The following is a 25,528-nucleotide window of genomic DNA, read 5'->3' on the forward strand; positions in this document are numbered from 1 at the left end:
CATGGTTTTCGGTCTTGTGGCTTTACTACTACTACCCCTGTATTTGTACAAATGGGCTGCGCGCGTTTTCATTGCATGGCGTTGTGGGAGGGACGAACGGTCGCTCCTCTCGGGAATGCTTTAATCGGTCTACATACTTTTTAGATCTTAAACGTAATATGAGAATGAGCCATACTAATACCATACTATCTTCAATATTTCTGAATACAGTACTCGTAGCGGTGCAATGTGGGTGCGAAAGATTCTTCAGTAGTCTTTATCAACTCATCCGATGTGTGAAGTTAGTAGTTCGGCTAACCTGTCCGAAAAAATATATTCCGACAGGCCGGTAACCCAATGCAGTCCTAATGCAAGATTGTATTCCACGCTCAGGATATAGAAGAAAGCTTGCACGCGGTCATCAGTACTTATCTTTAAACGTTTTAAATCATCCTGGAAATTCCAAGTTCTCTGAATTGATAGCCTTTTTCCATAGTCCAGTTCTGTCATAGCCATATTTTCATAAATACCCCTGTCTCCCATTGAAGGTTCGATGTGTACAACAGAGAACGATTTTTCGACCGATTTGCGGGTTGATGGGATTCAAGTTCAGTGTAGCGGAGTTGTCTCTAAGCCCTCTCGGCTTCTTCAAGGCCCTTAGCATATTCGAAGCCAACAAAGCCGTCATAGGCTTCACCACGAGCAGCGACCTTGGTGTCCTCTAGGCCCTTGGCGTATTCGAAACCGATGAAGCCATCGAGGGCCTCATCGCGCGCAGCCAGCTTGCTGTCTTCAAGGCCCTTGGCATACTCGAAGCCGACGAAGCCGTCATATGCGTCATCGCGAGCGGCGACCTTGGTGTCCTCGAGGCCTTTCGCGTATTCAAACCCAACAAACCCATCATAGGCTTCGTCACGAGCAGCGACCTTGCTATCTTCAAGACTTTTGGCGTATTCGAAGCCGATGAAGCCATCATAGGCTTCATCACGAGCGGCAATTTTGGTGTCTTCAAGACCCTTGGCGTATTCAAAGCCGACGAAACCGTCATAGGCTTCACCACGAGCAGCGACATCGTTCACTACCACCGGAATTGTCAACGCTGCTACTGATGTTCAAGGGTGGCCCACTCAATACTCACCCTTAGGCGTGGGAGCTGCCATGGCCAGCATGCTGGCAGAAAGAAGGATAGCAGAGTTCTTGAACAACATTGTGCTGACTGAAAGTGTGGTCTCCGACGATAGTAGATTGTCTGAGGTGTCGAGACGTTTTGTGCGTTTCTGCCTGTTGCGGAGTACAGCTCCCACAACCCTATTTATTTGTTCGCCATCAACAATTGCTGAGAAACATCTTGATTTCTTCACTCCGAGGTATGCCCCGGACTCCGGCGCTATGTCCGATAGGATTCCGATCAGGATGCGGCTGTGCTGCAGACTAATCTGATGAAGTCCCTCAACAGTGCTGAGAATGTCGTGATGCAAGGCTGAGGGGTATCGATAGTGGCATGATAAATGCCGCTCAGGATTAGGGAAGGATGTAACCAAGATTCACGCCAAATCATAGTTGCATTGGCCCAATGGACCTATCGGACGGGTTCAGTGCCGATGTCTCTCTAGTTTCTCTGGCGGAGCTGTCAGCCGGTCTGCTTACACCCGAAGGATTGGGTGGATATCCAAGGTCGAGTTTCTCCAGCTTATTGTGGTTCTACAGGCCCGGTTAGAACTCCCTCGCAAGGAATACGCAACAAACCAACTCTCCATCCCAACTAAAATCTTACGAGAGATTTCAGAGGCATGTGGTGACATCCATAGTACCTAGTCAGCGACAAGATAACCACCCGGCAGAATTAGGTGGAATATAATCAGGCTTTGGTCGGTGAGAAGTGCGCGCTACGCCCCGCTTCTGATAAGAGAAACGACACGGCGAGTGCTTTTGAATTCTCTTAGACAGGGCAGCTTTCTCTTATCTGCCTGATTCTTGCTTACTGTCAACTTTGCGACACTGCTGGTGATGGGGTTGGGCAAGTATATGGGAGTGTCGAAGCCTGAAAATGGCAGAGACAGTGAAGATGACTCTGACCTCGAAGGGCTCCTCCATGATCCTCAAAGTGGTGCAGTCTCACGATCGCCTAAAGCTCGCAGATGGGGTTTGTCATCGATCTTCCATTGGATAGCCCACGCTATAACAATAATCCTCATCCTCGGACTGTATGTTCGCTCAGATCCCCAAAGATCCACGAAATTGTCAATATACTGTAAGATGCTTTCATATACCCTTTGTTGATGGTGGAAACGTAGCTTGACATGAGATTATAGCACCCTTGATAGAAGCCATTGGAGACACCTCTCGGATTGAGTGAGTCTTCAAGGCACTGGGAAATTTCAGGTAGCGGTCCAGGCTGATGTATCATCCATACAGAACCTTTAAGGGAACCCTTTGGCAGAGCAGCCCATATCATGGTAAGACCCAACCTCTCAATAAAGATCACTGCGGTTTTGTCTTACCCAAGCATACTTTAGGTCCCCCAACCGACGAGGTGATGGCTGCATGGAAGCATATTGCCCATATACCTCTCCTGAACGTAACAGCGGAGGAGATGTCGCGAATGGGTCATTCTCTCGACTCAGTCCAATATCCCCCCGAGCGCGGCGGAGTAAGAATATAGTCTTTCCATTTTCTGTACCATTGCTGAATCTTCTCCTTGTCAGGGATACGTTGCCCAGTTTGAAGCGATCCATCAATTGCACTGCCTGCATTCCCTCTGGCAGGATCACCATTACCAGAAACACCCCGAGATGTTTCCGGAGCTCACCGAGGAAAGAAATGCGTTTCCCGACGTGGCCGAGGAGCACTATGAGCATTGTGTGAATATGCTGCGACAGCGATTAATGTGCACGCCCGACCCCAACTTCGTGGCCTGGCGCTGGGTGGAAGGCGTTACTGGACCCTATGCCGACTTCAACACTCCGCATGTCTGCCAGGACTATGAAGCGTTGCTCGAGTGGGGAAGAAGCCGTGCGGTTGATGCGGACGTGGTTGAGGATTTTTATTCCTGGATTCCACCTGCAGATGCCGTGGTATTGTCGCAAGCGCCTTGAGATTGTGGGGGAATGCAGAATGTCAATCTAAGAAAATGGAGAGTGGAAGAAGGAAGAAAGAAAAAGGCCGGCGGCCTGAATGGCCTGAGGGTTGCCAGACATGTGACCGGGCTCGTTCGATCCATCGTACAACCTCTTCTTCCCTCTCATCCTCTCATCCCTGCGTGTTTCTCTGTACTACCTCCATTCAATGAACATTTCAAGTTCTCCACCATGTCCCTAATAGCAGTCGGCCCATGCCAAGATGCAACCGATCCCATTTTACCCCTCTTCTGTCGGGGTTCCATCACCGACCTGCAGATCAGCAAATGATCGGCCCTCTGTCCGACCTCGATGCTTGCCTCGAATTTAACCGGCTCATCCTCTTCATTCCCCGCATGCAGTGAGATCCAATCTCCATGTCTTGATGGCCTGATTCTTGCTGATGCCAAAGATCGATCGTCCCCGCCACCCGAATAACCGTCAGCATACCTTCTCCCTTTTCGGCACGGAGTTTCCTCCTTGCATTCCACATCCCTGCCTTCTAAGGCAGTGAATTGCTGTTGTGCGTCGGTCGGGCCAGTTCCGATCCTGTCCCCTACAGCAGCGTTAATAGCCGTCCGTGATCCCACATTGAGACCGACACGGAAGAATCGCTACCTGTCTTCGCTCTCAGCAGCGCATCATGCACGTCCGATCCGAGATAGCGGCGGCCATGCTGGCATCAATCCTTCCCGTAGCTTTAAGTCAGCATGTCCGAGACCTAAGCAACGAGCATTGGTCCCTCAGCAGCCGGGCCTTGAATCGAACGGTGCCTGCGCAATTTCCATCTCAGGTTCACATAGATCTATTGAAGGCGGGGTTAATTGGTGAGTGCATTCGGGCATCGATCCCTTCCAAGCTACGCCTACCTAACAATCACAACAGACGACCCGTAAGTGAATTGGTGTACCGCCAGTGAGACTTATCCGCGCTAAACACTCTGTGGAGGTATCATGGTTTGAATGATTTCAATCTTCGCTGGATTGCGGATGCCAACTGGACCTATACCAGCCAGCCCATTCAAGACCTGTAAGTGGCCTTAGGCATAGTGAGGTACAGTCCATAAATTCTAAGAAAATTAGCCTAGATGAGTACGACTCAACTTGGCTCGTGTTCAATGGACTCGACACATTCGCAACGATCTCTTTTTGCGGACATCTGATCGCGTCCACTGACAACCAGTTCCGCCAGTACGCATTCGATGTTACGACAGCTCTAAAGTCCTGCAAGGAGGATCCTACTCTCAGCATCAACTTTGGTAGTGCGCCGAACATCGTCGATGCTATCGCCCAGGATCCAAATTCAGAAAGTTGGTTCTAGAAGCCGGCTTTTGCCGTAGATGCTCCATACTGACGATTCTATAGCTTGGCCATCAAATGTCCAGATCACGTACGAGTACCCAAACCGCTGGTTTATGCGCAAAGAACAATCTGACTTTGGATGGGATTGGGGCCCAGCGTTTGCCCCCGCGGGTCCCTGGAAACCTGCATATGTCGTTCAGCTAGAGAAAACGGACGGCGTCTATGTGCTGAACACGGATCTGGATATCTATAGGAATGGGCAAATCAATTATCTCCCACCTGACCAAAGCCAACCCTGGGTTGTCAACGCTAGCATCGATTTCTTGGGCTCCCTACCCAATAGCCCAACCATGTCAATCAAAGTGAGCGATGCTCGATCTGGCACGGTCCTTACTTCGCGTGCTTTGGACAATGTCACCGTGACCGGCAGCTCCATAACAGGTGTCACCATTCTCGATGGGCTGACGCCGAACTTGTGGTGGCCGCAAGGCCTCGGCGATCAGAACCTCTACAATGTGAGCATTACCGTCGCCCACAGTGAAACGCACTCTGTGGCCCACGTCACCAAAAGAACCGGCTTCCGCACCATCTTTCTCAATCAGCGCAACATCACTGAAGCGCAGCGCGCACAAGGTATTGCCCCGGGGGCGAATTGGCATTTCGAGGTCAATGGCCATGAATTCTACGCCAAGGGATCCAACCTTATCCCACCAGACAGCTTCTGGACGCGGGTCACCGAGGAGAAGATGGCCCGATTATTCGACGCGGTCGTGGTCGGAAATCAGAACATGCTCCGTGTCTGGTCCTCCGGCGCGTATCTCCATGATTTCATCTATGACCTGGCGGACGAGAAGGGTATCTTGCTATGGAGTGAGTTCCAGTTCAGTGACGCTTTATACCCTTCCGACAACGCCTTCCTGGAGAACGTCGCCGCTGAGATAGTGTACAATGTTCGAAGAGTCAACCATCATCCATCACTAGCTTTGTGGGCGGGTGGAAATGAAATCGAAGTCCTGATGCTCCCACTTGTCAAAGCGGCAGATCCAACTTCATATTCCTGGTACGTCGGCGAATACGAGAAGATGTACATCAGTCTCTTCCTACCTTTAGTTTACGAGAATACCCGCTCCATCTCGTATTCCCCTAGTAGCACGACGGAAGGCTACCTATACGTTGACCTCTCTGCCCCCGTCCCCATGGCAGAACGATATGACAACACCACTTCCGGCTCCTACTATGGCGACACGGACCACTACAACTACGACACCAGCGTGGCCTTTGACTACGGCTCCTACCCAGTCGGGCGCTTCGCCAACGAATTTGGTTTCCACAGCATGCCCAGTCTCCAAACCTGGCAAGAAGCTGTCGAACCCGAAGACCTCTACTTCAACAGCAGCATCGTCATGCTTCGCAACCACCACAATCCCGCTGGTGGCCTCATGACAGATAACTATGCCAACTCCGCCATCGGCATGGGCCAAATGACCCTGGGTGTAGAGAACTACTACCCGATCCCTAGCAAATCAGATCCTATTGCCAATTTCAGCGCCTGGTGCCACGCCACGCAGCTCTTCCAGGCAGACATGTACAAGAACCAAATCCAATTCTACCGTCGCGGAAGTGGTATGCCTGAGCGCCAGCTTGGATCCCTGTACTGGCAGCTGGAGGATATCTGGCAAGCGCCTTCGTGGGCAGGTCTGGAGTACGGCGGCAGATGGAAGGTTCTTCACCACGTTGCGAGAGATATCTACCAGCCTGTTATCGTCTCGCCATTCTGGAACTACACTACAGGTTCTCTGGAAGTTTATGTCACGTCCGACCTATGGAGCCCTGCAACGGGCATTGTGAATTTGACCTGGCTGGATTTGTCTGGTCGTCCTATAGCCGGTAATGTCGGGACGCCAGAGTCCGTCTCCTTCACGGTAGGAGCGCTCAACACAACTCGGATCTACGGCACAAATATCCAAAGCCTGGGTCTATCGGATACCAAGGACGCTATTCTCATGCTCTCACTCTCAGCTCACGGACGTCTCCCAAACTCGGCCCAAGCAACCACATTCTCTCACGAGGACCACTTCACTCCAGCATTCCCCAAGGATGTGTCTATTGTCGATCCTGGCCTTAAACTGGAGTATAACACCGAAACACGGACCTTTGCGGTGGAAGCTACCTCCGGTGTTTCTTTGTACACCTGGCTTGACTATCTTACCGGAGTGGTGGGATACTTTGAAGAGAATTCCTTTGCGTTAGCTCCCGGGGAGAAGAAAGAGATAGGGTTCACAGTCCAAGAAGACACGACAAACGGGGAGTGGGTGCGCAATGTGACTGTTAAAAGCCTATGGGATCAGAAAATTCGGGATTGATTCACATCAGCCCCTATACCAAGAATGTATATATCCCGAACCCGAAAATCTAGGCGTCCTTCACTGCTTATTATCAAACACTTTTCCATCCGGATAATTTACATCATTTCCTTCACAGGAAAATGTGATCGCTATTTTTCCGCGTGAATATGTTAGACCTATCTGTTTTGTAAGTGTTCGGGAGGAGGTATGTCACTGGAGGTACCACTGTTCAGCCCGAGGACTGTGAGGTCCAAGGCATGGCTAGCCGCGTTGTCGACAAACACTTGGATGGACTTAACGTTATTGTTGGTGAAAATTATGAGAGAAACACCCCATAGCCTCATACTCTTTCAAACTCTTTGCTGCAGCTGTCGTCAATGAGTTATAGTCCAAATCTGCCGTTCGGCTGAAACCTGCAGATGAAGCAGAGTAGCCGACAAGCAAAAAGACGATCAATGCTTGAGCCAGCATTGTGCATCTTCCTGCATCGGTAGACAAATCATTGGCTCGAAAGTAAGTCGGAGTAGTTCTAGCGCTTGTCAATCCACAATGCGGACATTTTCCAGCGATCAAGGGATCAATCAGTTCAACCCTTGCGTAACGCAGAAAGGAAAACGTGACATCAGGTCAATTCCATCCCCTAGCGGGCTGAATTTCAAGAACCAGAGTCGCAAATAATGCACATATGTGACTGTCTATGCGTGCTGGTTATCTACTTACCATCTGACCCTCCTGATTGAAGGCATTGTTATCCAAATGGGCTATACAACGCTTTGGAAGCGGCTTTCTCCGCGACAGCTGAACCTAGCCATCCAGATATTTTCTCTAATTGCTATATTCTTCGAAGGGTATGATCAGGGTGTTATGGGGGGCGTGAATGCCTCGCCCAGATATGTCACCGAAGTTGGCATAGGTCGGAGTGATGGAACTGTGACGGACACGACGCATGAAGGGGGGATCGTGAGCGTCTACTACCTGGGATGTATCTTTGGCTGCTTTGCTGGTGGATGGTTGGCGGATCGTGTTGGTCGAATTAATGGCTTGTTTGTTGGAGCTCTGTTTGCTCTGGTTGGGGGTGCTTTGCAGGCTGCGGCGCAGAGCTCGGACTTTATGTTGGTTGCTAGGGTAGTCACTGGTATTGGGACGGGAGGTATGTTTGAGATGATTGACGTGGTGATGTGATGCTTATGGTTGCGTAGGTTTAGCTGGCATTACTCCGGTGTTGGTGTCTGAGACTTCTGCGGCTGATCGTCGAGGGGGGTTCCTTGGGTATATCTTTATTGCTAATTGTATGTAGCGGGGCTCGACTGGTTGGTATAGTATAGTTAGCTGATAGTATCTAGATCTCGGCATTTCAGTTGCCTACTGGCTATCGTTTGGCCTGGCGTTTGTCGATCACGGTGACTCGGATGTTCGATGGCGGTTTCTGTTGGCGCTTCAATGCATCCCTGCCATATTTCTCATCGTATTTATCAAAGTCCTGCCAGATAGTCCGCGTTATCTTGCCTCTGTTGGACGTCATGATGAGTCCCGTGAGCTTCTATACCGCATAAGGAGCCATATAGCTAGTAAGGAGACCATCGACAGAGAATACGCCGAGATTGTCGCCATGACACGGCACAGCAAGCCAAGCTCTCCTGTTGAGTTTTTGAAGATCCTTTCTGGCAGAAGTGGAAGACCAGGTTCTAGTCTTGGTCGACGTGCCTGGTTGTGTCTTTTTCTCCAAATCATGGCATCTTGGACTGGAATCACGGTAGGCCCTCTGAGCCCTCTTATACATGTTGTCACTGATAGTAACCTCTCTCCAGGCAGTTACTGCGTACTCCCCTGTCCTCCTCAGCCAAGCTGGATATAGCGAGATCAAACAGAATGGTCTTGCGGGAGGTCTCAATACCATCGGAATCATAGGCACCATCATCAGTGCGCAGATAGTGGATCGCCTTGGACGACGAGCATGTCTTATGCTAGGATCCGCAATACTGTTCACCGTCGAACTAATTGTAAGCTCTTCCACATCATAACCATTAGACTCGCGCTGACCCACGATTCTCCAGGCCGGAGCTATCTATGAAACCTCGCGTCACCACCCCAACAAAGCAGCCCAGTACGCCCCCGGGGCAGTTGCAATGCTCTTCCTCTTCAACCTAGGGTATGTCAGCCACAATCCCCTATACCATACACCCGCTCACTCACCAATATCAAGCTACGCCTCCACCTGGGGCACCGTCGCCTTCCTCATCCCAACCGAAATCTTCCCTTCGAGCCTCCGAGCCCAAGGAAACGGGTTCGGGATTACCGGCTGGGCCATCGGCGTCGGTATGACGACTCTCGTCAACCCCATCATGTTCAACAATATCCAGAGTCGGAGTTACTTCTTGCTGGCGGGGTTGAATCTGCTTTGGATTCCCGTTGTGTACCTCTTCTACCCGGAGACTTGTAATCGGTCGCTTGAGTCGATTGAGGCGTTGTTCTCGACGACGAGTCCGTTTTCTTGGGATATGGAGGAGGCGTATTGTTTGGGTGGGGATGTGCTTGCGGATCGGGATGTTGGGGTTGTAGTTGGAAGTGAGGATGAGTCCAAGGGAGGAGGAAGTCGGGTTTAGTGTTCTGGTTTTCGGGGAAGGTAATGGGACTGGAAGAGATGTTGGGCATAGTGGGTATTCTTCTTACCATAATATAATGCATGTTGGCAACGATGGTTCAAGAGAGCAGAATAAGATTAGGATGACATCCCACCCATCTACTAGGTGACTCGCGGGTCGCGAAGGCCACAACAACACGGTGGACAACGTGATCAGAACATATGATCACCGTCTACCAGCCAACTGGTATCAATCAACCCATTCTTATTTTCAGAATCTAGGTTGAACATCCATGGTAAGAAACACTACCAGGGAAACTCCAAACCGTCAGAAGTCCATATTCATCCGATAATATCTTCAATGCGTAAGATCCTTTTTTTGATTTGTATAGATTCGTCTTCCAAGCTTGATGTGTAAAGTAAGCCTATGAGGACTTACTCTGTTTACTTATACCCACAGCACACTCGTAATCTAATCCAAACCCTCGAACTCATATAAGCTACCGACTGCATTTACTGTACATGTTCCCGCGATACACAGCGATAGAAGATAACAGATGGAAGACAGAAGCAAAATAATAGCACATATATGATCTTTTTCTCCCCTGACTTAGTATTATGTCTTCGGTCCCCCTTATGACCGTACATCGTCTGTTAGTTCAGGTGCATGTCACATAGTGGCGCGTTCAGCGCTTAATGTCTAACGAGGAATGAATATATATGCTGTTTAACGTGAAAGTAGTTCATTTTCAAGCCTAGCCAGGAGAGGAAAGAGAGAAAGGGGTGTTCCCTGAAGGGCTGGCAAGTTCAGTGTCGTGGACGTGACACCTGATAGTAGGCAGGCGCCCTCAGGGGCCGTGCACATTGTAAGGCTCCGTCCTCAATGCTTCACAGTCACAGGCAATATTTATGTGGTGTTTAGCGCTTTTCATGAAACAAGGAAATTCAAAGTAGGCAATCTGTAAGCAGACGATTACACAAGGGGAACCTTGTCCAGACAGGCAATTACTGTGTCCAGCACGGCCGTGATTTTTACCATCCTGATGGTATCTGAGTGGTGCTCGCTGTACTCTGCATTTGCGTGCTTATTAACCTCTATCAGCGGGTGATAGGCGTCCAACGATCGTACAATCTGGTTTCGTAAGATGCGCAGTTGCATTTCGCATTCAACAGCTGTCCTCCGTCTGAGGGGGTGATGCCGGTCGTATGAAGGTCTGCGCAGGAGCCTTATCTAGGCGAGCCTGGTAGGTTTGAAATGGGTTGTCTGTCTCGTGCTTATCCTCATCGTTGGGGTCGTATATTACGAAACGACACAGCTAGAACTTTTTTTTTCATGCCTTTGGTTTTTTTTTTTTTTTTTTTTTTTTTTTTTATAATTTTTTTGCGGTCCGCTTTGGCGTACTCATTATAGAGACCATCTTCTTAGCCCTTTCTTCCAGTTCCTGCCTACTAATCCCTTTGTTGAACTCCTTAAAGGCAGGTACTTGACCCAAGCTGCGACGCTCTCCTGCCTTGAAATCCCTCCATGTTTTCCGGAACGCGCTGTTGGCTTCCTGCTCTCAAGCCCTCATCCAGCTTTGGAATTCCGCTGACAGCATCTTGAAATTGATAAACCGCATTGTATACGAACGATGCTCAGGAACAAAGAAACAACGAGTCAATAGGGACCCGATAGCCAGGGCGTTCGACATTACCAAAGCAGCCAAATAAAGAATCTTCCATCAGCGCTGACGAAAGGAGAACTAGACTCTATAACCCATTCAATGGCAGGTTTACCATTCTTCCATAGAATTCAACCAAGCAACGCATGGAGGACTTCCAGCAATGTTGATTATTAGGGGGTTCTGCTGTCTTAGACAAGGTTAAGAACATGCAGCCATAGGAAGTCTGTCATTCCTTGAATAAGATTCCACAAAGCTCTCACGTGCATACCGTATCCAGTGTCCTATATCACCCTATTTCCGTCGTCTATCACCAATCTTTGTCAGCATGTCGCTTGTCAAGTCTCCATTTTGCACCCGGTCCAGGGCTTGGCCAGGAAATTTGTTGGCTTCGGCAGGAGGTGGATATAGATGTGTCCCGCTTATCGAGTGAGATGCACAACCCTAGATTGGTCAAGCTTGCCACTTTTCCTTTGATGTCAGGATCAGAGACATTCTGCCCTCAGTTTGGCTGTCGATGATCTCGATGTCCTTCCCATCAATGGTGCTTTTGAGGAAGCTGGGGTAAATCATCGTGGACTATCACACCGAGTCCTTCCTTAATGCCCGCAGTGAGGGTCCTACCTAGGCTCATTGTTTCTCCCTGGCTTGCAAAATTGCCATGTTTAACGAATCCCTGGAATGGCCGAGGCGGTATATCGAAGTTAGTATATTGGATCCTGTAAAGCGGAAGTGATTCGCTGACTCAGGCTGAACCATTTTGATAGTCTGCTTGATAAGCAGCAAAGAAAAATGGCAGTTGGATAAAGCCTAGAGATAAAAAGGGTATGAGAGAACCAAAAGGTGCTTGGTAGGTGTTCAGTGTGTTCAGACTTGAAGATAGGAAAATGAGACGCGGGCAAAGGTGAAATGGAGACGGAATTTATAGAGCTTATGAGGGGCTTTCACCAAAAAGGTCATTGACTGACAAGCAACAATGCAAAGTGACTACGAAGTTAGGAAGGTGAATGGTCTAGACAAGTCATCTTGCCTGTCCTGCTTAGGGGGGCGTGGCAGTAGTCGTATTCAATAACCATTGATTCAACCCAGAATTCCCGGAAAGAGAGCCATGAAAGTCGACTCGAATTCAATGGATTTGATGTCTACCTGAAGACAGGTATCTAGATATGGTCAGAGAACAGTAGCCATCAAGGCTCGTCAAGAGAAAGACAGGGAAGCGTTCAGATACGTAGGTGTAACATGAGTAGCCTGGCCGGTGCACAGAGCCATATTTAGATTCCACTAGCTGTAGAAAGCTTGATGGTTGTGGCCATTTGCTTGACAGCCTCTCTTGATGCTGTCCAGTGGCCAACTGTATCCGTTGGAGCGGGTGGTTGGTGCAGTGACCGCCAAGCATGCACCAGGACGCGTCTACTCACTCGAGTCACTATTTATATATTACTTGAAGACAGCCAGCTGCGCAGAGAAAATAGGTATAAATGAAAATGGCTCGGTTATCGCGTGGCGTTAGATGCTTTGCTCCTAGATTGATTGTTTATGCGTCTCCGTCTGTTGGATGCCATCCCTGGCGAAGTTGCCAATGGTTACCTCCATGCATTGAGCGCAAGCCGATGTCAACCTCCTCATGACCAGTTCCAGCCGTACCACGCGTGTTTCCTACTACCGGCTTTGAGATTATTGATCCAACAGAGGAAATCGAAGAGGAGACTTTGCCCACCTACAGAGCCGAAAAATACTACCCTGTTCGTCTTGGAGAAGTCCTTGATGGGCAATATCAAATCCTGGCTAAACTGGGGTACGGCGTTACGTCTACAGTCTGGCTCGCTCGTGATTTAAGGTATGTTGGTATTGGGGCCTTCGATTGATCAAAGCAGATCTCCAAGCTTGGCTCCCTCGGCTGATATTGTGGTCTCAGCGATTCCAAGTATGTCGCCTTAAAGATCTATGTTTGCGGTTCGGAGAGAAATCATGAACTCGGCGTGTATGACCGTATAAATACAGTCGAGTCAGACCACCTGGGACGATCTTTCATTCGTAAACTATGGGGTCACTTCTTTCTGAACGGTCCTCATGGCCGCCATATCTGTCTTGTCCATCAACCCCTCGGACTTAGTGTGGATCAATTTCTGTACTTCTTACCGGGGAAAGTTATGGGCCTTGAAGATCTGAAGCCATGTCTACGACAAATATTAGGCGTAGTGGACTTTCTCCACACCGATGCACATATTATACATACTGGTAAAGTTTCCCTTCATGTTTGATCAACTCTGTGTCTAACCTTTCCACAAGATCTGCAGTTAAAGAATCTTCTACTTCCCGGTGATGATCCGCAAATCCTCTCGGGCATTGAAGAATCAGAAATCGAGGCACCGTCACCCAGAAAGATACTTGACCATGGTCGCACAATCCACACCAGTCAACTCGTTATTCCAGGTAACGGATTACCAATGCTCAGTGACTTTGGCGAGGCTCGGTTCAGTGAAGAACAGCATGATGAAGATATCATGCCCAACGTATACAGGGCACCGGAGGTTGTGCTGAAAATGAACTGGGACAATAAAGTGGACGTCTGGAACATTGCCTTGATGGTAAGAAGTTTACGCCCAGGTTCATGATGCCCATACTGATTAATTGAAGGCCTGGGACCTTGTTTGTGACCAGACCCTGTTCAGCGGCAGAAACAGGGACGGTATTTTCGATGACCGAGCCCATCTTGCGGAGATGATGGCGATCCTGGGCCCCCCTCCAAGCGAGTTTATCAAGCGCAGCAAAGTGGGCTCCGTGTTCTGGAATGACAATGGTATGTCTCGTCTAACTTATTTTTGTGCCATGGTGCTTCCGTCTAACATTTGGAAAACTCCAGGCACATGGAAGGACCTCGCACCAGTCCCTCGTATAACCCTTGAGAAACGGGCGGCCAGCATCCAAGGACAGGATCAGGAGGGGTTCTTGCGATTCATGCGGAGAGCATTGAAATGGAGGCCCGAGGATAGGCCCACCGCTAGAGAACTGTTGTTCGATGGGTGGCTAATGAAGGGATTGGAATTCCGCAATCAGCAATAGATAATACCCGGTTTCTGGTTTCTTGTGTGATCTTGCATCATTTCATAGGGAGATATTAGATTAGGCGTAAGGGAGATGTCCTATGTGTGTACTCCGAGTTCTGTTGTAGATGAACAGGCGGAGTGGAGCCGGCGGGTGATTGGGGAAAAAGCCGGACGGGTGCCTGAGGATCCCAGGCCCAGGTGCATTCCGCCCGGCTGGGATTCTCTGTTCTTCTTTCCGCCGACCAACTCAGTTGCCTCAACATCACACCAGCCCAGCCATCATGTCGTCACGTACCGTTTGGAGGAGCCTCCAATTGAACGCCAGGAGGCGTATAGTTGTGCCGGAGACTCCCTATCGCTGCTTCTCCTGCACTCGACGCGCCCAGGAGCCACCCAAGTCCAACCATGACGATCGCATGACCCATTTCGGCTTCCAAAACGTCCCCGAGTCACAGAAGGAGTCTATGGGTGGGTTCTTCCATATTCTGTCAATGATGAAATAGCTAAAGGAAGCCTACTAAACGTAATCTGCCAATGTCTAGTGGGAGCCGTGTTCAGCTCCGTTGCTTCGTCCTACGATGTGATGAACGACATGATGTCGCTGGGCATCCACCGCCTGTGGAAAGACCATTTTGTCCGCTCATTGAACCCCGGATCTGCACTTCCATCTCGCGATCACGATACGGCCGGCCGCGGTTGGAACATTCTGGATATCGCCGGCGGGACGGGCGACATCGCGTTTCGCATGCTGGACCACGCGACGAACATCAACCATGACCTTGAAACCCGCGTAACGATCGCCGATATCAACCCGGACATGCTGGCAGAGGGTCAGAAGCGGAGCGTGCAGACTCCCTACTACAACACAAACCGACTGTCGTTCATGCAGGGCAACGCACAGGAACTGCCCTCCATCCCGGATAACTCGGTGGATCTTTACACGGTGGTGTTTGGAATCCGCAACTTCACAGATAAGCAGGCGGCTCTGGAGGAAGCGTTCCGGGTGTTGAAGCCCGGTGGTGTGTTTGCCTGCATGGAGTTCAGCAAGGTCGACAACAGCCTGTTCAACGCGATCTACAAACAGTGGAGTTTCAGCGCCATCCCCATGATCGGCCAGCTGGTGGCGGGCGATCGCGACAGTTACCAGTACTTGGTGGAGAGTATTGAACAGTTCCCTAGCCAGGAGCAGTTCCGCGGCATGATCCAGAAGGCTGGCTTCATGATCCCGGGGCGTGGGTACGAGAATCTGACGGGAGGAATTGCGGCCATCCACAAGGGTATCAAGCCTCTTTCGCGGGCTTAAAGACGCCAAGAGATGGATTGTTATAGACCAATTGTACACTAGCATATCCTTTTCGCCACTGTAATAATATGATTGGGGTCAGTTATCGGCACGGAAGTGAGCAAGAACCGAACGGCAGCGGGGACTGGATCTGCAAGGCATCAGCAGCAACGCCGATGGTGTGATGGCGGAACCTTGCCTGACCGACCGGCAGCGTTGACTAGATATCTGCTATCTGCCTAGACCTGCAGTCTGCGCCAATGCACACAGACAGAGCAATGCACGCGTCGGAATCTAGAAGGGGGTGAAAAGTGATTTATATTTATAATCAGGGTGGGAAATTCCTCTTGATATCCGCTCCGAGGCTTGCGAGGTTATCTCCGGGCCCCCGATTGATAACCTCCAATCAGGGCGGCACACCTTCACTATCTCTCCGGTCCTTTCCTTTCTCTTCCTCCACTTTTTATTTGTTTCTTGTCGCCCCCTCACCACCATCGGATCCCTCCTCCCTCCTCCGCGCCTCCAGGTTCTCGTCCGGGATCTTCTTTCCCAGGCTGCCTCCTGGGAGAAGGCCCCGTTTCCTTCTTTCCTCCTTCCTTCTCAGAGAATGGTTTCGAGACCATGGGGCATCTAAAGCAGTCGTTTGTGATCCCGTTATCGCCCGCCATGCCCCTCCCGGAGTCGAACCCCTCCATCCACGATGACTTCCTCCTACCAATGACTCCTCCAGAGCCTACCGATGCCCGCTATCGGGATCCAAGGACACGGCACCAGTCGCTACGGCCCTCCAGGTGATCTCTGCGGAGCGCGCTGCCCTGGCGCATCTGGAGCATATCTATCAGACCGATCCCTTGGCGCAAGACCACCTCGCGCGTGCCGTGAGTCAGATCGTACGCAGTATCAAGCATGGGGGCAAATTGGTCTGTTGTGGTGTGGGCAAGAGTGGCAAGATTGCCCAAAAGCTCGAAGCCACCATGAACAGCCTAGGCATCTACAGCGCATTCCTGCACCCCACGGAGGCATTGCATGGCGACCTGGGCATGATACGACCGGTAAGGATGGCCATTGCCATGGACCAGATAAGACCCGTTGACTGACTGAGCATCCTTTCTTTAGCACGACACGCTCTTGTTGATATCCTTCTCAGGTCGCACGCCGGAGCTTTTGCTCATGCTTCCTCATATACCTTCAACAGTCCCGGTGATTGCTATTACATCCCATATGCGCCCGTCAACCTGTCCGCTGCTTTCTTTCCACCCGTCCAACATGGGAATCCTCCTGCCGGCACCCATCCATGAGGATGAAGAGTCCTCGATCGGCGTATGTGCCCCGACGTCATCCACCACGGTGGCCTTATCGCTGGGAGATGCACTGGCTATCGCTACGGCCCGGCGGTTACATACTACCCCAGGCAGGGGTCCGGCTGAGATCTTCAAGAGTTTCCATCCCGGGGGTGCCATCGGCGCCGCGTCTATGGCCTTGACACCGATGAGCATGTCTTCCGCGTCAAGTTCCTCCGCTCCATCAGACTACATCCCGGCCCAACAGACCGCGGCTTCCTTCACGCAGTCAGACATCAAGCCCAACGAGCGTCCCCTCGTCCGCGACATGCTTGTTTCCCTCGACCAAATCCCCAAAGTGTCTGCTTCAGGCAAAGTCCGTCTCTTGGACGTTCTCCTCACCGCCATACAACACCCCAACGCCAAGTCATGGGTCCATCTCTCACCGTCGGAGATCGTACCCCCACGGCATCTCCGCTTCGTCTCCCAAAGCAACTATGTAGACATGCATGTTTCCGCATTCGTTGAACTTGGCCTACCTTTCGGAGTGCCTCGCAAAGATTGGTTTCGCATCCCCGGCTCAAGCACTATTGACGACGCGCGACGCCTCGTATCCGATGCCAGTGCATCCTCCGAGACCTCGGTGACAGTGGTGGCTGTCATGCACGACACCAACCCTCATGAGTGTCTCGGAGTAATAGAAGCCGAGGATTTGTGGAATGACTGTGACGACTAGACTACATATCTCTATTTTTACAAGTCTCCCTCTAAACCTTCTGATGATGTATATGAACTCATGCCTGGATTTCTATGTTCTTTGTCTTCCTGTCCCATATATTCGTTTTCTCAAACAACCATAGATAGTTATTCTTTGTGTGTGTTTGTTTCAGTACATTCTTCCCTTGCCTGGAATGGGAGGGATGTTGTTTCTATACACGGCTTCTTCTTCTTCCCCTTCCCCCACTTCCTCCTTTTCAGGCCTTTCTAAACATCTCACCCAAGGACTCTGGCTGACATCTCCTTTCTACATTTATGTGTTATCTACTCCGTTTGATCTTGATTTTAGAAAAGACCTCAAGAAGGCCTAACTTAGATACCCGATCATGACAACAAATGGTATTCGTCCGATTCATGTCTAGCTCTAGCTATCATCTAACGTATCGGTACAGTGATCTCAAACATAACAGGGTATAAGCATCATTGGCGGGGGGACCAGAAAAGCAAGATCGATAAGGGTAAGCAAAAAAGCAAATGATTAATCTATGGTATCTTCAACGCATTACTCGTAACATAGCGGAACGCCCGTAGTGATCAGAACACATAACATCGAAACGTGGCCAGGGGGATGCCTTTTCTCAGCCGCAGTCCACGAGGGATGACCATAGTAGTCCGTGCCCGCGGGTCAAGGACGCGGGTGTCACTGGAGGGATCGGTCGAGCTAATCCTGAGCAAGCGGGAAGAGAGAGCGAAGGCAGAGAGATATATACAGCGGGTGGATGATTGTGGCACCAGGCCGCGACGACCCGCGCGGTTCCGAATTAGACATCTCTATAGTGAGATGACTGGCTGCTTGTCGCACTAGCAGCCCCTTGGTTCTCTCTCCCGCTTGTGCTCTTCGTTCCTCATGGTGGAAAGCGGGACGACTCTGATTTTAGTATGGTAGCAACAGAGTCAAAAGGGTTGAATCTCCGAATGGCGACTCAACCCGATGATGCGGGCTCTTGTCGGCCCTTGCCCTTGTCAGTGGCAGTTGTGCCATCATCCTTGTAGAGGCTGTGTTGTTCAATGTAATGGATGACCGGGACGGGTATCAGGTAGCGGACGCTCATGTCACGCCTCAAGAAAAGACGGATCTTGGTGCTGCTGACGTCATTTTGAATCAGTTGCTGAATGACATGGATATTTTTCTTCCAAGTCTGCAAGGCTGCGAGCGCTTCGTCGATATCGGTTCCGCTGCGTTCCACGATAAAGGTCTGCGGGTCAGATTAGCGAGAGGGGCTCGTGGACTGGATCAGTAGGGGGTAGGTACATACACCGTATTTTCCAAGAATGTGATCGAGATCCTTTTCGCTCCAGACGCCGGGGGTTGACATGGTGTGGACCAGATCAGCACCTGCCAGCAGAGCAATCTGGATGGGCTTGCGAGAACCATTGCCGGCCTCGATGCCCTGTCGTACAGTGTTGATCTCGTGATCGAAATGGTCCAGCACAACGGCGGTTGGTTGGTACTCTTTCTGCATCGGTTCCCAGGTATCAACCATCAGCCAGTCAGATGTTTGATCCACAGCGAGCTGGCACATAGCGACACTGATGGTCATTGCTGTTAGCATATGTGATGACTTTTGATTGGTTGATTGGATTCTGGGGCGTGATAGCGATGAAGTGCTTACCGGTGTTCAGCGCTAGCCAAACCAGCTTTGCGATAGGCGTCCGACACGGGGGATAGGTAACCCCCGACCAGTTCGAAGTCCGTGCTAAATTTGACGTAATCGGCCGCCATCTCGAACATGCGAAGGTGCAAGTAGGTGATGGGCGAGAAGGAGCCACAAGCCACCAGCAGTAAGGGGGTCTTTTCGGGGTCATCCATTGTGCGCTTCAGGCGAAGCTCGGGGAAGGCGTAGTCGTCCATGGGGGCGGGAGGCAAAGGCGAGGGCCTCCGGTGGACATCGTCGCTGATGGCGTCGGTCATGGTTGCAGATGAAGGCAGGGTGGGGTGTGTCCCAGGGAGGGACGGTCAGAGAGATGCTGGGAGGGACCAGGTCTGGCCCAGGATGAGTCAAGGGGGTGGGGGGATGGACGATAAGACAGAGACAGAGACAGCGGGAAGAGACTTCGGGAAACGGGAACGGGGGGATGAGATGAAGAAAGGAAGTGGAATGGTCTGGACGAGGGAGGGGATGGAAAGGATGGATGCGGGCGCAGTTGAGTTAGTCAGCGTGGGGGAATCCAGGCGGCGGGCGGGGAAAAAAAGGACCAAGACGGACGTTCGGTGTGCCTCGCAGCCTCGGGGCCTGATCACCTCATCGCGACTCGCGTCGCATCGCTCGCTTCTTTCTTTCTTTCTCCGCGTGGCGCCCGCCGACGTCCGCGGAGTGGGTGCCTAGTCTAGGCACGGACTAGGTGCTTGGACGGATGACTCATTCATGTATCTTGTTGGTTTTGAATTATACTACTACAACTAATAATTCTATCGCATGTCCTACGCAAGTATACATAGTGGTTTGTTCGACATGACCTTGCAACCATGACTGACGGCAGTTGCAACGAGCGTAGGTAATGGCTGGCTGGCCCGCAGGACACATCGGGGTCGGTCTCGAACAAGCCATGTGAGTCCCATGTATGCACTCTGCACTCTGCACTCTGCAGACACAAGGAGATTGTTCGTGATGATTGGCGGCTACGGCATGTCTCTACTCGATAAACTCTGAGACTTCCCCCTTGATGCTCCTGTCATTCCAAGCAAGGGTGTTGGAGAGGAAAAGAATGCCAATATGCCCGCGGTGGCCGAAATGGCGCACGGAAATATCAACCCATACCAATCGTTCATGACGGATCTCAAGACTGATTTCGAGTCCAGCTGAGATACTGGGATGAAGTTAAACCAAATAACAACTTGGAAGTGGCGGTCAAACTGGCATGCTCTTCCTATCTCCCTTGCGTAGCAGATGGTCATGTCTGGCATGTGTCGTTCGAGGAGCTGAGGCAATAGACACCATGACAGGTTCGAGATGGCCGGTGCACGGGTACTGGAGAGGACTGGAGTATAAGAATCAAGACAGCGACGCTCTTACGGATGAAAGCTAGAGCAGAGCATACTGAGTCCTCAATCTTCTTTCCTACTCTATTCCAAGAACCCATCTTTCCCTTTCACTAGACTTGAGGCTGTGCCCAGGAGGTGAAGATGCCTCCCAGCTTAGCGAGCTTAGCCGGCGACGGCGATGTCCAAGGACTGGGAATCGGTCCGTTGGCCTTCAGGAAGGCCTTGTTCATGGGCAACGCAGACGCCATCATTGACGGGGACTATACCATGTCCTATGCGGAGCTGAATGACAAGGCCCTCCAACTCGCAAGCGAACTCTACCACCGTGGCATCGAGGTTGAAGAACCGGTTGGCATTCTCTCGCGTCCTGGAATCAACCACATTACTGCTCAGCTGGCAGTAGCCTATGTTGGAGGCAGCAGTGTTCTCTTGAATGCGGCCCACTCTGATACATACCTGGGAGAGCGGTTGGCTCAAATCAACGCGTCCTGGGTCATTGTGGATGTGGAACACCGAGAACGATTGCCTGACTATCAGACGATTGTCCATCTCCATCAGAGTAGCACATCTAATGTGCCCGATCAGCTGCAGATGCCAATCACCTCGGGGGCCCATCAACGCTCCCATGTCATCTATACTTCAGGAACTACTGGAAAGCCGAAGGCGGTTCAGATCCTCTCTCGTGGACTTATCAACCTGGCCACAGATCCAGATTGCCCGATCCTCCCGTTCTCCCGAGTTGCCCAGGCCAGTAACGTCAGTTTTGACGCATCAGTTCTAGAAATCTGGGCAGCTCTGCTCCAGGGAGCCACCCTTGTAATCACCAGGAAAGAACTGTTGCTCGACGCCGAGATGTTTGAGGCGCACCTCAAGAAATACACCCCGGCATATCTCTATCTGAACGCGGCCCTCATGGCCACTGTGTCAGCCCAGATCCTGACAATCTTCAGCCATGTCGGAACACTGATGGTGGGAGGGGAGGTGGTCAGCAAGGAGGCCGTCCGGCACATCCTACAGAACGGTCCCCCAAAGCAATTTCTGCATGTCTACGGTCCCACAGAATCCTCTATCTGGGTGACCAGACACACCCTGAACATTGCAGATACCTTCCTGGACTCACTTCCGCTCGGCAAACCGTTGCACAACGTGGAGCTTCTGATCCTGGATGACAACGGGAATCCTGCAGGCAAGAACACCGTCGGAGAACTGTTTGTAGGCGGAGCAGGCTTGTCGGCTGGTTATTTCAACGACGAGATCAACAACACCAAGGCGTTTGTAACCCTCAAATCTGGGTTCAACGAGCCCAAGGGCTTTTATCGTACAGGTGATTTGGTTCAGGCCAAGGACGATGGATCCATTTTCTTTGTGGGTCGGAAAGACCATCAGGTCAAGATCGCCGGCCATCGGGTTGAGCTGGAGGTGATTGAGCAGACCCTTGTGCAAACTGGATTCTTGCTGGAGGCAGTGGCCATGAAAGTCCAACCGCCCAAGCTAGACCTGGGTGCTCTTCTCGTGGCATATGTCGTGCCTAAGCCCGGCGTGGTGACGGATAAGGCCACTGTGACCCAGGCATTCAAGAAGTTTGGGCCAGAGCTGATGGTGCCGCGCCTCGAGTTTGTCGATACCCTTCCTCTGACGGCCAATGGCAAGATAGATCGAACTCTGCTGACCAAGCTCTATCTCGAACGATTCGCCGGCGCTGAGGCCATGGAAAGTGCGGTAATTCAACAACCGCAAACCCCAGAGGAGCAGCTCGCGGGCATCTGGGCCTCGATTTTGGGCATGCCCTCCAAGAATATCAGGCCTCAAGATGACTTCTTCGCTCTCGGAGGCACCTCCTTGCAGGTCGCTACCATGATCTCTGATATTCGCAAGACCTTTGGCATCAAGATCCCGACCACTTTTCCCTATCAGCACCCAAAACTGGCCGATTTCACTCAACTGCTACAGGAGGGTGGGAGCGCCATCGCCCGAGTGAACGAAAGAGACCTCTGGGTGCGCGATGCTGAGCTGGGGAAGGATATCTTTCCCCTTGTTGGACCCGTTACCGACTGGCAATCCGATGGGTCTGTCTTTATCACTGGTGCCGCGGGATTCGTCGGATCAGCCCTATTGGCTGCCCTGATCAAGATGCCACATGTCCGCGAAGTCATTTGCCTCGTCCGGGCTGCGAACGACGATGCCGCCCTCGGCCGTCTCGAGGCAACCTTTACCAAGTACGGACACACGTCGGCAATTTCCCATCCGAAAATCAATGCCATTGCCGGCAACCTGACTGATGCCAACCTGGGGCTGGGAGAAAAGGGCTTTGCCTCCTTGGCCGCGCGCGCCGGCGTGATCTTCCATGTTGGTGCGCACATGAACTTCACGGTCCCCTATCACACTGTTCGCCCAACGAATGTGGGTGGCACTCTGGCCATCTTGAGATTGGCCACCACGACCAAGCAGAAACAGGTCCACCATATCTCCAGCATTGCCGTCTACGGGTGCGCTCGAGGGTTCCTGGGCACAGCGGAGAGCTACGAGGATGGCGACCTTGAGCGGAGTGTCTCGGCCCTCGAGTATGATATCGGGTACAGCCAAAGCAAATGGGTAGCGGAGAACATTGTCTGGAATGCCAGTCGGAACGGGGTTCCTGTGGCCGTATACCGGCTGGGAGCTGTCCTCTGCAATTCCCAGAACGGCGCCACCAACCCCAATGACTACGTGACTCGTATCATGAAGGGTTGCATCCGTATGGGTAGCTATCCCATTCTGGAGCGACACCGATTCGACTTCGTCTCCTTGGAGTTCATCATCTCCTCCATTCTCCACATCGCGGCCACTCCGGGCAATTTGGGCCACGGGTATAACCTCGTGACGCCTGATCAGGACCCGTCTGTCTCGATTATGGAGCTTTTTGCCACCCTGAACAAGATTATCCCCTTTCCTTTGAAGCCCATGGATTACGATGAGTGGACGAGCCGCTTCACTTTCGCTCGGGATGATCCCTTGACTCCATTCATGCCGCTTCTTCAGGAACAAGTTTATGACAACCTTACCCGCTGGCAGATTGAAAGCGACCCTACCATGTACCGCAATGATAATCTGAAACGTGCTTTGAAGACCAAGCCGGAAATATGGGGTACGAACCCCAATCTGAAGGAAATGATGCACGGTTGTCTGGATAGCTGGATCAATTAGACCGGACGTCCAGGTCTGAAGGGGAAAGCGTGCTGGCTATTGTTCTTGAGATATTATCCTTATCAACGACGTAGAATCGCAGTTCTTATGGTTTTGAATATGTGCCTTTGCAAGACAGTTATCATAAAAAGATTCCTTCATTCCTAGATCTTATCGTAACGGTTTCAACTCCCTGAGTGACGGACCTTAGTCTGACTGTCGGAAGGACCGATGTCTTCCGTCGTCTCTAGCTGCCCATTTCTAACTGACCTACAACAGACATGTATTCTCGGGGCCGTGAGGTCAACGGATTCGTGGCCGGTGGACTTGAGGGAAGTGAGCGACGCACCTGCGGTTTTGCATAAAGACCAGAGAAGGCGGCCACGGACGGCAGTACCCTCTCAAGTATGGCGCTGTCCGCTAAACCCAACACGGAATAGGCATATCCAAGTGACAACCGAGGCAGCGGCCGAGAACGGCAGTCAACTCACTTCTTCAGTATCTACTCCGTATGCGCAGGGTGCGGCTCTCATTGTATTGGACGCGCATTATACTATCATTTTTAGCCATGTAGATCTACATGGCCAGGATGAAGGAGCCCACGTAATTTTGATATCAATCCAAGTTTCCGGGTTCAACTCTGTCTCCACTTCTCCAGGTCCTCCGTGCAAGCCGCTGAGCGGAGCGGAGCAAGGGCTGTCTGTCTAAGCAAGGCGAATTGTCCTACTTTATTTACCATGTTACCTTTGGATGTGAGTTTACTTTATTTAAGATATTATTTTCTTCCAAGGAAAGCTATTGCTTGATTAGTATATTTTATTATATTTCTTAATGGTCGATTACAAATGTTATCAAGGGAAGGTAGTTTAGCTGTTTGTATCTGCATATCTGACCAGGTGACAAACCTGATGCACGCGATAAGATTCACGGAACCCCGCACAGATGCAGTCATCTGCATGGGATGAAATGTCACAGACCTCGCTCTTGAATGGACAAGGTAGTGCTTTTTATGCTATGAGGGTGAGGTTCCGGTGTGTTGGCTAGTCTAATAGAGTTATTGCCACTAGTAACTGAAGATTCGCAAGGCTGAAAGTCACTCCAGTGCTCACCTGCCTTACTACAGTATATATCTATGTAGGCTTAATGGTCATGATGTTTGCTGTACTGCTGGTAGTAATTGAATCTTTAAATAGTATCGCAGAGTACCAGTAAGAAACCTTGGCGTACACAGCAGAGATATGGAGTATTATCTATCTTTAAACCCCATGTGAAGGTATGACTACGATGGTAACCTTCAAAGTCCGTGGTTGGAACCGTACGGAGACGCCCGATGCGGTATGCATCTGCCCATTTCAGCCCGATAACCAGGACCAAAAGGGAGAAAATCGAGATTTCGAGAGCAAATTCTAGCGGATCGTTCAGAAATTACCCAGCTAAATTCCAGGCCAGGTAGTCAAGGTATCAGCTATTGAGTGCGTTTTTTCAGTCGAGTCACTTGGATAAGTTACCATTTACTGAAACGGGCCCAAGTACTCCGCATAGGGACCAGGTCGGAACTGTTTGGTCCTGGTAGACTAGATAAGCTAATTAGGTATTTTCGCCTGAATGATTGTATGTGCTGGACTGCGACGGTGGATTACTTGTTTGCAGGGGTCTATCGACTTATTAGACGGAGCTTCTCGGTCGCAAGATCAGCCTGGTGTGCCCGGGGACGTTCGGTAGTGGTTGAGGCTGCACTTTGGCTGTCTGACGCTCTCCGGACTTGCTTCCTCAGGCCGGCGTCACCGCCGCCAACCACGTCAATCATCTTCCCCCCCAACTCCCTCCCTCACCATCAACTCAACCACCATTCTCCATTTCACTCAAACTCACGACCACCCGTTTTTATCAACGAATATTACGCCTCTCTACTCCTTCTGGTACATATTATCACCCTACAACCTCTATCTATTCTTGCGGAAAAGACCAACCCCCTGAGCGTGCGCCCCTTCACACCCCCGATCGGCCCTCAGCT

General features: G+C 51.0%; 9 protein-coding genes across 9 annotated transcripts; 7 read left to right on the forward strand and 2 right to left on the reverse strand.

Moving 5' to 3' along the window:
* Nucleotides 1–276: 276 nt before the first annotated feature.
* BO94DRAFT_113075 (uncharacterized protein) lies at nucleotides 277–1,558 on the reverse strand. The gene is made up of 2 exons (XM_025605520.1): nucleotides 1,118–1,558; nucleotides 277–1,057 (listed from the first exon to the last, which is right to left on the reverse strand). Exons 1-2 carry the CDS (start codon nucleotides 1,185–1,187, stop codon nucleotides 609–611), a joined length of 519 nt encoding a protein of 172 aa, XP_025466184.1. The 5' UTR covers nucleotides 1,188–1,558; the 3' UTR covers nucleotides 277–608.
* A 428-nt stretch (nucleotides 1,559–1,986) lies between these two features.
* Nucleotides 1,987–3,074, forward strand: BO94DRAFT_586771 (oxidase ustYa family protein; the record flags this gene model as incomplete). Its single annotated transcript, XM_025615777.1, has 5 exons — nucleotides 1,987–2,230; nucleotides 2,292–2,331; nucleotides 2,395–2,435; nucleotides 2,496–2,629; nucleotides 2,685–3,074. The coding sequence occupies 5 exons, from the start codon at nucleotides 1,987–1,989 to the stop codon at nucleotides 3,072–3,074; spliced, it is 849 nt and encodes a 282-aa protein (XP_025466185.1).
* Nucleotides 3,075–3,266: 192 nt separating this feature from the next.
* Nucleotides 3,267–6,968, forward strand: BO94DRAFT_536408 (beta-mannosidase mndA). Its single transcript, XM_025612012.1, has 5 exons — nucleotides 3,267–3,922; nucleotides 3,981–3,987; nucleotides 4,044–4,124; nucleotides 4,178–4,404; nucleotides 4,460–6,968. The coding sequence occupies exons 1-5, from the start codon at nucleotides 3,739–3,741 to the stop codon at nucleotides 6,757–6,759; spliced, it is 2,799 nt and encodes a 932-aa protein (XP_025466186.1). The 5' UTR covers nucleotides 3,267–3,738; the 3' UTR covers nucleotides 6,760–6,968.
* Nucleotides 6,969–7,497: 529 nt separating this feature from the next.
* On the forward strand, nucleotides 7,498–9,344 carry BO94DRAFT_468727 (putative MFS sugar transporter; the record flags this gene model as incomplete). Its single annotated transcript, XM_025608272.1, has 6 exons — nucleotides 7,498–7,891; nucleotides 7,941–8,030; nucleotides 8,085–8,494; nucleotides 8,550–8,741; nucleotides 8,796–8,890; nucleotides 8,945–9,344. The coding sequence occupies 6 exons, from the start codon at nucleotides 7,498–7,500 to the stop codon at nucleotides 9,342–9,344; spliced, it is 1,581 nt and encodes a 526-aa protein (XP_025466187.1).
* A 3,175-nt stretch (nucleotides 9,345–12,519) lies between these two features.
* On the forward strand, nucleotides 12,520–14,046 carry BO94DRAFT_598952 (kinase-like protein; the record flags this gene model as incomplete). The annotated part of the gene is made up of 6 exons (XM_025616292.1): nucleotides 12,520–12,565; nucleotides 12,622–12,820; nucleotides 12,899–13,221; nucleotides 13,273–13,571; nucleotides 13,621–13,783; nucleotides 13,847–14,046. The coding sequence occupies 6 exons, from the start codon at nucleotides 12,520–12,522 to the stop codon at nucleotides 14,044–14,046; spliced, it is 1,230 nt and encodes a 409-aa protein (XP_025466188.1).
* Nucleotides 14,047–14,311: 265 nt separating this feature from the next.
* On the forward strand, nucleotides 14,312–15,333 carry BO94DRAFT_586775 (class I SAM-dependent methyltransferase; the record flags this gene model as incomplete). Its single annotated transcript, XM_025615778.1, has 2 exons — nucleotides 14,312–14,498; nucleotides 14,573–15,333. The coding sequence occupies 2 exons, from the start codon at nucleotides 14,312–14,314 to the stop codon at nucleotides 15,331–15,333; spliced, it is 948 nt and encodes a 315-aa protein (XP_025466189.1).
* A 600-nt stretch (nucleotides 15,334–15,933) lies between these two features.
* BO94DRAFT_598964 (SIS domain-containing protein) lies at nucleotides 15,934–17,808 on the forward strand (the record flags this gene model as incomplete). Its single annotated transcript, XM_025616293.1, has 3 exons — nucleotides 15,934–15,992; nucleotides 16,043–16,364; nucleotides 16,429–17,808. The coding sequence occupies 3 exons, from the start codon at nucleotides 15,934–15,936 to the stop codon at nucleotides 17,326–17,328; spliced, it is 1,281 nt and encodes a 426-aa protein (XP_025466190.1). The 3' UTR covers nucleotides 17,329–17,808.
* A 484-nt stretch (nucleotides 17,809–18,292) lies between these two features.
* Nucleotides 18,293–19,281, reverse strand: BO94DRAFT_468636 (nicotinamide/nicotinic acid mononucleotide adenylyltransferase; the record flags this gene model as incomplete). The annotated part of the gene is made up of 3 exons (XM_025608264.1): nucleotides 18,293–18,565; nucleotides 18,626–18,899; nucleotides 18,983–19,281. The coding sequence occupies 3 exons, from the start codon at nucleotides 19,279–19,281 to the stop codon at nucleotides 18,293–18,295; spliced, it is 846 nt and encodes a 281-aa protein (XP_025466191.1).
* A 1,114-nt stretch (nucleotides 19,282–20,395) lies between these two features.
* Nucleotides 20,396–23,619, forward strand: BO94DRAFT_519247 (non-ribosomal peptide synthetase). Its single transcript, XM_025610063.1, has one exon. It carries the CDS (start codon nucleotides 20,494–20,496, stop codon nucleotides 23,533–23,535), a length of 3,042 nt encoding a protein of 1,013 aa, XP_025466192.1. The 5' UTR covers nucleotides 20,396–20,493; the 3' UTR covers nucleotides 23,536–23,619.
* Nucleotides 23,620–25,528: the final 1,909 nt, after the last annotated feature.

The sequence above is a fragment of the Aspergillus sclerotioniger genome (assembly GCF_003184525.1).
Source record: "Aspergillus sclerotioniger CBS 115572 chromosome Unknown BO94scaffold_18, whole genome shotgun sequence".
In the NCBI taxonomy this organism is placed as follows: domain Eukaryota; kingdom Fungi; phylum Ascomycota; class Eurotiomycetes; order Eurotiales; family Aspergillaceae; genus Aspergillus; species Aspergillus sclerotioniger.

Bases quoted from the DNA above. Each gene is read 5' to 3' on its own strand.
- BO94DRAFT_536408 (XM_025612012.1), top strand. From the start codon at position 3,739: ATGCACGTCCGATCCGAGATAGCGGCGGCCATGCTGGCATCAATCCTT. The intron at 4,125-4,177 runs GTAAGTGGCCTT...TAAGAAAATTAG, and splicing joins AGCCAGCCCATTCAAGACCT to CCTAGATGAGTACGACTCAA. The intron at 4,405-4,459 runs GTTGGTTCTAGA...ACGATTCTATAG, and splicing joins CCAGGATCCAAATTCAGAAA to CTTGGCCATCAAATGTCCAG.
- BO94DRAFT_113075 (XM_025605520.1), bottom strand. From the start codon at position 1,187: ATGTTGTTCAAGAACTCTGCTATCCTTCTTTCTGCCAGCATGCTGGCC. The intron at 1,058-1,117 runs GTGAGTATTGAG...TTCCGGTGGTAG, and splicing joins GGCAGCTCCCACGCCTAAGG to TGAACGATGTCGCTGCTCGT.
- BO94DRAFT_519247 (XM_025610063.1), top strand. From the start codon at position 20,494: ATGCCTCCCAGCTTAGCGAGCTTAGCCGGCGACGGCGATGTCCAAGGA.